The sequence below is a fragment of the Panthera onca genome, chromosome A2, assembly GCF_046562875.1.
Source record: "Panthera onca isolate mPanOnc1 chromosome A2, mPanOnc1 haplotype 2, whole genome shotgun sequence".
Taxonomy (NCBI): Eukaryota; Metazoa; Chordata; class Mammalia; order Carnivora; family Felidae; genus Panthera; species Panthera onca.
The window spans coordinates 154,284,275-154,296,974 of NC_138340.1; the positions used below are offsets into that span (position 1 = coordinate 154,284,275).

Sequence of the window (12,700 nt, forward strand, 5' to 3'; positions counted from 1 at the left end):
TGGGGCCAAGGGACCTGCCTGTTGGTTGGTGTCCGGTGAGGCGGGGGTGGGGGGAGCCCGGCCAGTTTGCCATACAACTGTCCCCTACACCAGCAACCAGCACCTCTCCACTGACAGCTTTTGAAAACTTGCTCGTCTAGAGTTTCTGATCCCCTTTCCCTTAAATAAAATGTTGAGTAAATGAAAACTTTCAGGTTTTCAAACGCAAGCACTACGATTTACACCGAGAGAACGGTCTTTGCGCACTTAGGGACGCTCTCATCACTTCAGTCAAACCTTGAATGCTACTTTACCTTTGTGATTTTTTTAAGTTTTAATTTAAATTCCAGTTAGGTAACAGACAGGATAATATTGGTTTCAGGGGTAGGATATAGTGACTCAACACTTCCATAAGACACCCAGTGCTCATCACAAGTGCCCTCCTTAATCCCCATCACCTGTTTCACCCATCACCCCTGCCCCCCACCTTCCCTCTGGTAACCATCAGTTTGTTCTCTACAGTTAAGAGCCTGTTTCTTGGTTTGTCTCTCTCATTTTTCCCCCTATGATCATTTGTTTTGTTTCTTAAATTCCACAGGTTAGTAAAGTCATATGGTATTTGTCTTTCTCTGACTTATTGCACTTAGTAGCCTTGTGTTTCTTGAGAAGGGTCAGGGTACATGATAGGTCCACAGCTCTGAGCAAGGCAGACGTCCATACTTAAAACCCAGACTGCCGAAAGCCAGAAACAGATGTGTGCGATCTCATTTGCCTGGGCTCTATTTTGAGCCAGGACTCTCTGGTTTATATGACACACTGTGCTATGCACAGAAAACCCTCCAGCCTGAGCTGGGAGCGTCTCATCCTGGGATGGGCTATTCATGGTTAGTCCCCAAGTGACAGCCATGATGGGATGCCCACAACCTGTAAGCCTCCCCTTTCCCTCGCTTTCCCCATGTCTAGACATGGCTGGCCCTGAAAAAGCCAGGTTCAGAGAATTGCATTTGGTCTGTAAAACACACATAGCCTCACGTTTTCAACTTGGTAGGTAAGTGTGCACGTTAACATTTTTAAAGGCACGGAGTGCATCATGAAGCCTTAGGAGTGTAGGAATTGTGCTAAGTGGTATTGATTTGAATGCTCAAATGCTCTTCTCTCAGTGCCTTGCAGTTTTTTAAACTTCAACATCTCGCTGAAAATGATTTCATATACCGTGTCTTACTAGGCCCTTGGTTCAGCAGGAAGCCATCTTTACATATTTTTAAAAGGAGATAAGTAAAATCTTGTTCTTGTATTTATACCTTATTTCTTTAACTTTTATGGTGGCAGATTCATCTAGAGATGAATCTCCTCTAGAATTTGGGGAAGAGAATAGTAAATAAGCCACAGAAGCAATGCTGGTGTCCCAGTGGTTGGATTCCTGAACATCTCAGGAAGTCAAGTCACTGTGCCTGTGAGTACTGACCCTCATGCTTCTCTGCCTGATCTCCTTTTAATGACACCCCATTTCCCCCCATTCTCCCTTTACTTCTAAGCCATAGCCCAGCAGCATGGTGAAAGGCATTTGGCTTAAAGAAATTAAATCAGAATCTGGATTTGCTGTCTTTAAATAGCTGAGTAATGTGGACCACTCCTGTCATTTCTCTGAGCCCGTTTCCTGTCAAGTATGGGTATTAGACTAGCTAACCCCTGGGTCTCTCTGGTTCCCAGTTCAGGTGCAGTCAGCACCAGTGGGTAAACCACGGCATCCCACCAGCATCCCAGAGAGCCATCTTGAGCTTCATATGCAAGGGTCCCTCTTAGGGCCCAAGGGAATTTTTCCTTCCAGCCAAGTGCGACAGGTGCTAGATCAGGGACACCCTGCCCCTCCTCAACTCTGCTTCTGGCAAGAAACTGCTAAGAGCTTTTGAAAGTTTTCCTCAGAAGATTTAACAAGGCCCCCTGACCCCTTCCCCAGTCAAGAAGAGCCTGAGCTGTGGGGCATGGGGCTAACAGAAGTGCAGTTCCAAACCTGTGGTTTCCTCCTCTTTGGCAGCCAAAATGCTAAGAACTCTATATCAGGCAGGGCCACCAGAGTCTGTATCAGGACTTTGTCCAAATTAGAAGAGGTCCCCTTCCTTCCACTAGCAGATGCCAAGTTGGAAATGAAGCCTGAGCTGGGTTGAGCCCCCACGTGCCCCCTAAGCCAGCCTCCTTCCTCAGAGGCCATGCTCTCAGACCACAGCGAGGGAGCATGGTGTTTCTCGGGACCATTTTCTACTGGCCAAGAGTGCGTGGATGAAAACTGTCCAGTGGGGATGGAACACTTCTGCTATTTCAAAGCACCAGACAGAAGCCCTGCTTGGTTGGAATCTTTGAACAGCCAGATCGCAATTGTCACACGTTGAAAGAACAGGTTTTCAGGAAACAGAATTTGGGGTTATCCAGGTGAGAGCATTCTAGAGTTTTTGTTGATTAATATAATAAGAGGCAGTGCGAGAGGTTTCACACACGCAGGTGAGGAGAGAGACAGGTGGTGCCGTGGAGTACCAGGTCTTCGGTACAAGGTTGTGTGAGAATCTGAAAGAAACTTTGCAACCATGGGCCCGGAATCTTGTGATCATGGCATACTTTGATGTTAATATTTTTGCAGCCTATCTGACACACTCTTACACTAAACAGGTTGGCAGGACGAGCATCATGACCAGTGATTTATAACCATATCCTGTTCACCTGTTACCGGCAGCTCTGGGTGGCTGCTAGAGAACTGTTGTCTGCCTTGCCAAGGCATCATAGAGATCGTACGGACCTTAAGTCGATGTTCTCGCATGTTCCAGGACACAACTTTTTTTTTTTTTTTTTTTTGGCTACGGCTTCATATTCTTTTACACTTTTTGCATAATGACATGCGTACTCGGTTATGGCAAATGCACCGCGGGCATTTTGCAGCCTTCTGGGAAGAGTGGGTGGTTCTCATGTGGCTCTATCAGGCCAGTTGAGAGGCACTGGTTTGGCCCACACTGACCACCCAATAAATGGTGAACACATGTGAACACACAATACCGAGGTGTTGGTTTTCTTTCGTAACCTGGTCCTCCGGGTGATGGGATTCTTCAAAGTTTTGAAGTTTATGCTCAGCTGGTCTAATAAGCTACACTCTCTTTTAAGAGATCTTAACTGAAAAGACAAACACATTCAGCTGTCTGAGGGAAACTTAGCAGGGGAGCCACGAGGCCGCTACTGATCCGTCACTGCCTGGCAGGGCAGTGTTTCCCCATTCCTGGAGAACCGCTCCCAAGATTAATGAAGTGGTGTGAAAAGCACTTTGTTAGCTGTAAGATCAGCAATATTGGTTGTAAACCACCCCATTCCCACCCTGCAAGTCAACTGTGAGCTCCTCTGAGGGCAAGGATTCCATTCTTTGTCTTGATAGTCTCAATGCTAGCATAGCGCTTGGCACATAGTAGGAGCTCGATAAATGTTCACAGCTTGCTAACTAACGCTGTGACCAACAGGACTTTAGTTGGCGGGCAGAGGGGCGGGGATGACTCCCAGTTTGGGGTTTAGTAGGCTAAGTAGGCTTTTCGAACTTGTTTGACTGTGGCCTACAGTAAAAACCTATTTTCACATCATGACACAGAATACACACACAAAACCACATTCTCTCTCTCTCTCTCTCTCACACACACACACACACCTATCTTGAAAACGACAAAATGCTTATCCTTACTTTGTGAAATGCTCCTCTGTATGTTCTACTGTGTTATATTCCTTGTGTCTCTTAGCTTTTCTTTTTTAAAATGCTGGTTGCCATCCACTATGTTGATTTCATGGCTGGTTATTGCCTGCAGTCTGGCAACGCCAGGCTGGAGAGTGAGTGGAGGTGCCTTCGCTGAGACTCAGGACACAGGGCTGGGTAGACAGCCCTAGATCTCTGGATTTTTCTTCCTGAGTCTTGTGTTCCCTTCCTATCTCCATAGTCCTGCCCCATCAGACTTACCAGTCCCGTACCTCATTCCTTTGGGGGAGAGCTCTCTGTACGGAGCTCTCAAGGCATCACTCAGTCAATCAAGTCAATTATTACGTGGAGACCAGGCTGGAGCAGGGGAGGGGATTAGTGTTTAATAGGCACAGAACATCTGTTGTGTAAGATGAAAAGCATTCTGTGGACAGGCAGCAGAGGTGGTTGCACTGTGTGAATGTACTTAATGCTACAGAACTGTGTGCTTAAAAATGGTTACAACGGTAAGTTTTACATTATGTGTATTTTGCCACATTTGAAAAGTATGTGTGTGTGTGTGTGTAGGCAAACTAAAAATCAAAAAACAGCCTGCAGGGGCCCCCTGGAGATGAAGCCTCAGGGTTGGAACAATTCTTAAGCATCGTTTAGACCAATCCCCCCTTGACACTCAAGCCTCTTGTGCAGAATTTCTAAAAAATGGATTACGGTCATCAGCAATGGGGGCTCATCGCTCAAAGGAGGTTATTTTATCTTGGAATAATTCTGACTTCTGACTGTTCAGGAGTGCTCCTTTAGAAAGTGAGCTGGAATTTCCCCCATCACTTCCAGTATGGAACCCACCTCCACCTCTCAAGGTCACCAAAAACCACCTAAATTTCCTCTTCCACATAATACGTATTTGATAAGTAGTTTTTCAGTGCATCCTAAGCACACTCTCTGATCTTCCAAGTCTTCTGTTTCCAACTACATGTTCCAAAATCTGTCAGACTGTCCCCTCACCATCCCATGGCTCTCCTGAAACGACCAATCGGCTGCTCTCCCTATTACAGCATCATCTCTAGAAACCAAAACATTACTCTAACCAAGGCCCTGAAATTTTCCATCACAAAATGGAGAATTCTAATGGCAGTTCTGGGCCAAGAGGAGAGCACTGGCAGGCAAGCTGACGAGGGACATATCTGAGGACAACATGGACAAGTTGCACCGAAGACCAGATTTGTCCTCTAGATGCACGATTAAAAAAAAAAAAATCTCATGGATCCATTCCTTGGGTCTGAAGGATAGATGCAAAATCCAATCAACCATTGCTCTTATCTCTAATTTATTCTGTTTCATCAAACCCCAGAAACCACCCAGCTCTCCTTGGAATGAGATGCTTTATTTCATGTAACATGGCCCAGGACTGGGTGTTTGCCAATATGTAAATTTTCCTTCTTTGACTCCAGAACCCAAACAAATGGATTATGTTCCCCAAATTCCATGAAGGTAATAATTCTGTAGAATGGCCATGGTACTCCTAGAGTTTCATTCTAAACAGAGAGAGGCATTTCTCTGCAGAGAAGTATCTCAGCAACTTTGTTCTAATATATAATTAAATCCCCTCCTGGATACTTTTGCAGTTATGTTTTATAGCTTATTTTGAATGTTCATATTTTATCAGAAAATTATAATTTTCCTCTAAACACGAGCTTTTACGAGGCTTTTGAATTATGATGGCTGGCTTCATATTTCAACTACAAAACAGTGAAAAGAAGTAGCAAAAACTGTCCCTCACACATTGTTCCAAAGAGTACCAGGTCTTCCAATCCCCCTGCCTTCCTGTACCCCACAGCCCTGGGTCTGGGTGCACTCTGACCAGCTGCAGGGACCCCAGTTTTGATGACTTGGGTAGGAGTAGCTGATTTCAAAATGGAACAGATCGGCCTGGGGAGAAGAGTGAGGAGACCTTGTGTTTTGCATGCTTTCGGACTCAGCTTGAATATCTCCTCCACTGAGAAGCCTTCCTAGCCAGTCAGGCACCTATCATTTTCTAGCCTTGTCCTACTTCTTTCTCATGACATGCATATTTGTTAGTTCAGAGGCTTACTGTCTGCATCCCAAGTAGACTATCAACTCCAAGAGGGTCAGTGCAATATCTTTTTTTTTTCAATGTTTATTTTTGAGAGAGAAAGAGAGAGAGAGAGAAGGAGAGGGAGACAGAGCATGAGTAGAGGAGGGGCAGAGAGAGGGGGAGACATAGCACCTAAAACAGGCTCCAGGCTCTGAGCTGTCAGCACAGAACCCGATGTGGGGCTCGAACCCATGAACCGCGAGATCATGACCTGAGCCAAAGTCAGACGCTTAAGCCACGGAGCCACCCAAGCGCCCCACAATGTCTTCTTTATTCAACACTGAGTAGCCAACTCCTTGCACATTAGACACAACAAATGTTTGCTGAGTGAAAAAAAAATGAATGGATGGATAGAAGAACTCGGAAACATGACAGGTGTTCTCTTAGAAGCGGCTCCATTGGGACATGCCTCTGAAAGATTCTGTTTTCCCTTTCCCTCCCCCCATGCTCCCCACGTTCTCTCTTGCTCTACATACACATCGCCAAAGACCCAGAGACATGAGTCCGTCAACTCCCAGCCCAACCTGACCAATCCAGCCACACAAAACCCCTCACCACAAAATTCAGACGTGAAACTCAACCCCAGGAAAGACTAGCCCGTCTCTGAGAAGCCTTCCGTAGGGTCCTAGGGGAACCCTCACTCAGCAGGGGGAATGCACAACACGTAGAAGTTGCTGAGTTGTTTGTACAGTAGTGACCGCACTGTGACAGAGCCCACCCATCTGCAGCCTCCAGGCCCTCAGCCATGAACCTTTACATCGTTATCCATGAGGCTTCGCATGCTTCCTCTGCGTCCTTGCCAGAGAAATCTCCTAATTTGTTGGTCACTGGTGGACTTTAACCCAAGTGTTTACAATAGACTTGTGTTGCCACCAAGGTGTCTTTGGCTCCCTTGTGTCCTAATCTTCTGCTTGTTGTCCTCAGGTGTCTGGCTTGGAGTCCAAACCCGTAATGGACAGCGTCCTGTTTTTACGTGACAAAAGGTGGGAAGAGGTCAGAAGTGTCCTGACTTCTGCTTTCAGTCCTGAGAAGCTCAATGAGGTAAGACGCGGGAAAAGCAGACTCACCCCACCCCCTCCCCGAAAGAGGTTTCTTCTCTCCAAATGGTGACGGAGCGCTGGTTCACACCACATCACTTGTCCAGAAGGTGCATTAAAATGCCCTGCCCACTGGGGCCTCCTATGCTGCAGGGCATGTGTCCGAGTGTCTTCCATTTGTCCAGCCTCCCCCATCTCCAATTGCTGCGAAGCAATTGTGAGTCTACAGGCACTCCTGTGAAGTCCCAAGACTCTGCCCCAGGCATTTTGGGGGCGCCCAGGAGAAAACCGGAGGAGGGCCCTCTCATGCTTCCAGGTCGGATAGATCACCTGGGGATCTTGTTAAAATGCAGATTCTGACTCAGCAGGTCTGAGATTCTGCATTTCTAATAAACTCCCAGGTGATGCGGATGCATCTGAACGGTGAAACACCTCTCACAGAGCAAGGAACCAGAGAACAGGTTGAAACACAGGTGAGCTGTGAGTCCAGTCAGAAATAGGGAAGAGGTGGCCGCGGATCACTGGGGAGGAGTGAACTCTAGGCACGCAGGCATGCCCAGGTTAACCTTGGGGGCCAAGTCAGTGGACCAGGGGGCATCCACAACATGCTACCAGCTCTCAAACTCTGGGCTCCCTCTTCCCCCCACCCCCCACCCCCCACCGACCCGCCCTTTACTTCGGACTGTCTGTCCTGCCTCTTGGCCAAGTTCTGTCACACTTGATCTTCACTGATGGCCTCTCAATTGCTGGTGCGGCTTCGGTGTCTGCTCTGAATTTTGTAAGAACTCGGGACTGTGCACTTGAACCCTTCTGATGTGAAACACTCAGGGACTGCCTCAGTCAGAGTCCCAAGTGCCCGGGCAACTCCAAAGCAAGCGTCCTTCCAGACTCATCCACCATGTCTAGCTGTTCCAGAAAACCTGGGCTCAGAGTGGCCTGTCTTCAGTTCACTAAGTGAAAGCTGCTCTTAATCACAAGATGCTCATCCGTACAGTCCTGATTAATTCCTAGAAATCTTCTAAGGCCCCGCCCCCAGGGAGAGGAGAGGTCCCATACTTCACAACTAATCCCATCCAATATAACTCACTCAGAAACCAGTGGTCCTGCCCACGTTCAGTGAGGTTTTGTGTTTCCACACAGCCTTTGGTATTTGAGGGCAGAGGGTGAGCTGAGCTCATATAGCACCAGCTAAAGCCCACCAAGCTTTTAGCTGTGCCAGCACCACTCTGAGACCTTCCCATTTATATTAACACGCTTAATCTTTACCACGTCCCTTTGACGTAAATACGATTACGAGCACCCTCATTTCACAGATAAGGAAACTGAGGCACAGAGAGATGAAGTTTTGTGAGCACGTCACACGGCTTGTAAATCAGAGCCAACATCCTAATCCAGCTCCTGAATACGCTTAACCTCTCTGCCCGGCTCCTCTACCCTATGTGTGATTTTTGAACACTGTCCTAAGGTTCCGTGGGACTGTCCCAGGGGCTATCTGGAGGGCAGGGGGAAGGGGAGCACGTGGGTTATGTTGGAAACCTAGGGGGCTCAGGAGCAACACTTCTGTGTTTTCTGCCTAAGTTTGGAACCAGCTGAGGTATGGAAACACATTTCCCGCAGAGGACATACAAATCTCTCCTTTCTTACCGGTACGCCCTTTGAGAAACGTAGCTCTGCCATCTGGTCACGTGGGCCTGCCAGGAGTTCACCCGGACGGGGACGCTGCAGCCTTACCGGCAGGAGGGCAGAAAAGCACACGGGAGCCAGATTCCGACGGCTGCCCATTCACGCTCAGTCCCTTCCTCCCAGCTCCCAGTCTGGCAAGGGAGGGTGCGGAGAGCAGGAGACACCGCCCTCCTCAGCCGCGTGGGCACATGGGAATCACCTGGGAGCTTCCAAAACCATTGGTGTCTGGGTCCCACGTCTAGACATTCCGATTCAATTGGCCTGGCTTGGAATGCAGTCTGGGTCTGAGGCTTTGCAACTCCCGGGGTGATTCCGATGTGAAGCCAGCGCTGGGAGCCACCCCCTCGTGGAAGTTCCCCGAAAGGAAACACAGGGAGGGGAGGTCTCCCCTCAGCTGAAGCAATGGGCCCTGCTCCACACTCCGGCTGGGTGAGAGACTGAGACTCAGGTGAGGATCTGTTTGAAGAATTCAAAACTTGCACAGCTGGGGTGCCTGAGTGGCTCCGTCGATTAAGCGTTGGTTAAGTCGATTAAGCATCAGCTCAGGGCACGATCTCACAGTTCGGGGGTTCGAGCCCCGTGCCCGGCGTCGGGCTCTGTGCTGACAGCCTCGAGCCTGCTTCGGATTCTGTGTCCCCCCCTCTCTCTCCCCCTCTCCTGTTCGTGCTCTGTGTCTCAAAAACAAAAAGAAGTTAAAAAAAAACTTTTTTAATAAAAATAAATAAAATTTGCAAAGCAGTGTTTTGACCACCCAAACAGGTGGAGGGAGAGTCACCTTTATTACGTGTAGCCAGTAAAGTACTGAGTTAACCAACAGTAGAGGAAGGAACGAGAAGTAGGTAAATCATGGGTGGACATCACTAGCTCAAACGTGTGGCAGCACACTTCTTTATTTTAGGAAAAGGTGATTTGGCAGGTGATTTGGATGCGGAATCTCATCATTTGTTAAAAAGAAAATGATGAAGGATACCAGATTTTTTTTTTTTTTAAAGGAAGCTTCAAGAAAGGGAAAAAAAGTTTTCTTGACAGATTTAAGCTATGTTTCTTTGGGGAAAGCAAATAAATCCGAATGTTTTTTTCAAGGTCTAGATTTCTTTAGCACCTTATAGAGTATACTCCAGAAATGGATATGATGTCATTTCGCAAACAACCTCCATGCTCCTGGGATCCAAAGCATTTTCTCCTCCTGGTTCAGAAATCAAATTCTCAGAACCTGAATTAGGTGCAGAAAATAGAGTTCCTTCAAGTGTTTTACTGCACTGAGGTACCTAGGGGAAGGAGGGAGGTCATAAATGACAGGGAGGGAGGCAGAGGGAGCCGGAGGTGGGAGAAGAGGGGGAGAGGAAGAAATTTCTTTTTTTTTTTTTAAGTTTATTTTGAGAGAGAGAGAGAGTGCCTGAACACGCAAGAGCACGAGTTGGGGAGGGGCAGAGCTAGGGAGAAACAGAATCCCAAGCAGGCTCACTGCTGTCAGTGCAGAACCCAGACACGGGGCTTGAACTCACAAACCGTGAGATCACGATGTGAGCCGAGATCAAGGGTTGGATGCTTAGCCAACTGAGCCACCCAGGTGCCCCCAGGGGGAAGAAACTTCACAGACCGGATTCCCTGGGGTTTGCTTCCATTCTACCCCATTACTTAACATACACTCCCAGTCAACTTAACTCTATTGAAAACCTTCTTTCCACTTAATATACTTTAAGTTCTTGGGTTTCCATTAGAAAGGATGCCATTCCAGTGGCAGCAGTAGACCTCCTTCTCCCCACCTCTGGAGCATTTAGACCGGACGAATTTAAAGTTCTTGGTGGGGGGTGGGGCATCTAAATAGATGCATCAGCAAGTTGTTGACTGCAGATCTGGAGCTCAGGAGAGAATGGCAGGAAAGATGGTCCTCAAAAACACAGACATGGGCGAGCTCACCCCCCGAGTGCATGCAGTCTACCTAGGAAGAGAAGAGGGTGGTGGGGAGAACCATATCTAAGTGCAGGGCGGAGGAGACACCTACAAATAAGCCTCGGGAAGAAAAGCCTGCGAGTCCAGGAGAAAGTGGAAGGGAAATGCATTGCAAGGAGCAAGGAGCAAGGAGCGGCCAGAGGTGTTCAGCGCTGCTGAAATAGAGAGGAACGCCAGGATGAAAAAATAGGTGACAAAGATAATATTTTCAAACATTAAATCACACGCCCTGTGATTTTCTTTCCTGCACTGAGTCAATGGTGCGTGTTGCTCCCGAAGGAGGAAGGGGGTGCCTTCCAGAACAAGGAGGTCGGTGCTCAGTCTTGAACAGCAGATCAGGCTTTCTCGAGTCCTATTGGGACAGGGGTCTTGGAAGTTAAACAGTCTCGGGAGAGAAAAGAGTTTTCCTAATTTCAAAGGGAGCTTCCTTTGGAATCCAAAGAGCAAGATTTGGGGCTCTGAGCGTGGAGCATCACTCTACACCAGGTTGTAGACAGGATGGAGGATATGACAAGGGGGTGGGTTTTTATCCTGGGGAAGATGGGTGGAGGGGGAGGGGAGGAGGGCAGGGTACCAGACTTTAGTGCCCCTGACTGCCTCCTTGCCCAGCATAAGTGAGTCACCTTTATTACATGTAGCCAGTAAAATACTGAGTTAACCAATAGTTTGGGTTAACCAATAGTTAACCAAACTAACCCTCTAAGTTTCTGGATGCATTCTCTGGACCTTAACCTCCCACTGGCCTTTGCTCTCTATGTCACTGGTCCTCAAACCTGTGTGACCAAGGGCTGCACCAGAATCACCTAGGATCCTTGTTAAAATACTTAATTCTAGGGGCGCCTTGGTGGCTCAGTTAGGCGTCCGACTCTTGGTTTAGGCTCAGGTCATGATCTCACGGTTCTGGAGTCCCAGCCCTGTGACGGGCTCTGTGCTGGCAGCACGGAGCCTGCTTGGCTTCTCTCTCTCCCTCTCTCTCTCTGCCCCTACGTCGCTCTCCTTCCCGCTCTCTCAAAATAAATAAATAAACATTTTTTTTTAAAAATACATAACTCTAGCCACCCTAGGACCTACAGAATGAGAATGTCTAAGGGTGACTGAGAACCTGTATGTTTTACAAGTTCCCTGGCACAATTCTGGTAAGAGAGTGGAAAGCACTGGTGTGAGTCTTCCTCTTGGTCCCTTGCCTGACCATCTCAGACTCAGGGCTTCCCCAGACTTGCAGGAGCTGGGCCCCAGAACTCTCTATGCCCTTCCCTGCTTTGTTTATTTTTCTCTGTAGTGCTATTGCCAGTGAACAGTCCATTTACTTTACTTCTCTTTTCTTTATTGCTAACTGCATTGCACTAGGCACAGAACAGGCACTCAATAATGATTTGCTGGATGAATGAATGGATGGATGAATGAAGAATCAGAGTCAGGAAGCTTTCTACTGAAGGATATATGTTGAGACTAAGATAAAAGAAAAATAAAAGGAAATAGTTTTATCAAGGAAAAATTAAATAAGGGGAGGAGGCAAATCGTTGGCTTTCTCTTTGGAGTCACGAGCATATACATTCAGAAACAGAAAAAACAGGCCACAGAGACACAGAGAGGAGAACGAGGCACAGAAGGACATGGGGTGGAGGGGCGGAGACAACAAGAGAGGCTCGGACAACAGACCCAAGCCTGCTCTCCACTCGGTTTATGGGCATCTGAGTCAGTTTTCCCTGAAATAGCTTTGAAATATCAATATCTCCATTCCTTTCTGAATTTGTAAGTAGCTTGGGGACTTTTATTATCAAACTTCAGAATTTATTCTTGAAATAAAGATTTGCTTTCCCTTGGAATTCTGAGGCTTTTCTCCTTTAGCACCTTGGTGGTCTGAGTCCTTTACTACCTGTGTCTGGAAGTGTCATTAATATTCAAAGGCTCTAGATGGCACCGTCTTTATCTGCGTGCATATTAGGCAGCATGGGTCAGCAACGCTTGAAAGTTATTTTAGAATCAGCATTATATCATGAAGCCATATTTTTACTTAAAAGAAGATTGGGTTTTGGCTTAAGGCTAGGGGTAACACAGAAAGATGCAGAACTGGTGAAAATTTAGTTGCTGCATCCCTGATTCCAGAAAAAAAGGCCACCGAAATAATATAGTCCAGTGACAGCCACGCTATTGAGGTTTAAGTTACAGGACTGCTGAGCACCACTGAGGAAACAAAGGATTTTTTTTTTTATTAGA

General features: G+C 47.3%; 1 protein-coding gene across 1 annotated transcript in view; it reads left to right on the forward strand.

The window, feature by feature from the left end:
* The window catches only part of TBXAS1 (thromboxane A synthase 1), a 156,058-nt gene that overhangs the window by 75,460 nt on the left and 67,898 nt on the right, over positions 1–12,700 (forward strand). Inside the window, exon 5 of the mRNA XM_060633934.3 lies at positions 6,735–6,851. Coding sequence (XP_060489917.1) covers positions 6,735–6,851 — 117 coding nt within the window. The remainder of the gene's footprint in view (positions 1–6,734; positions 6,852–12,700) is intronic.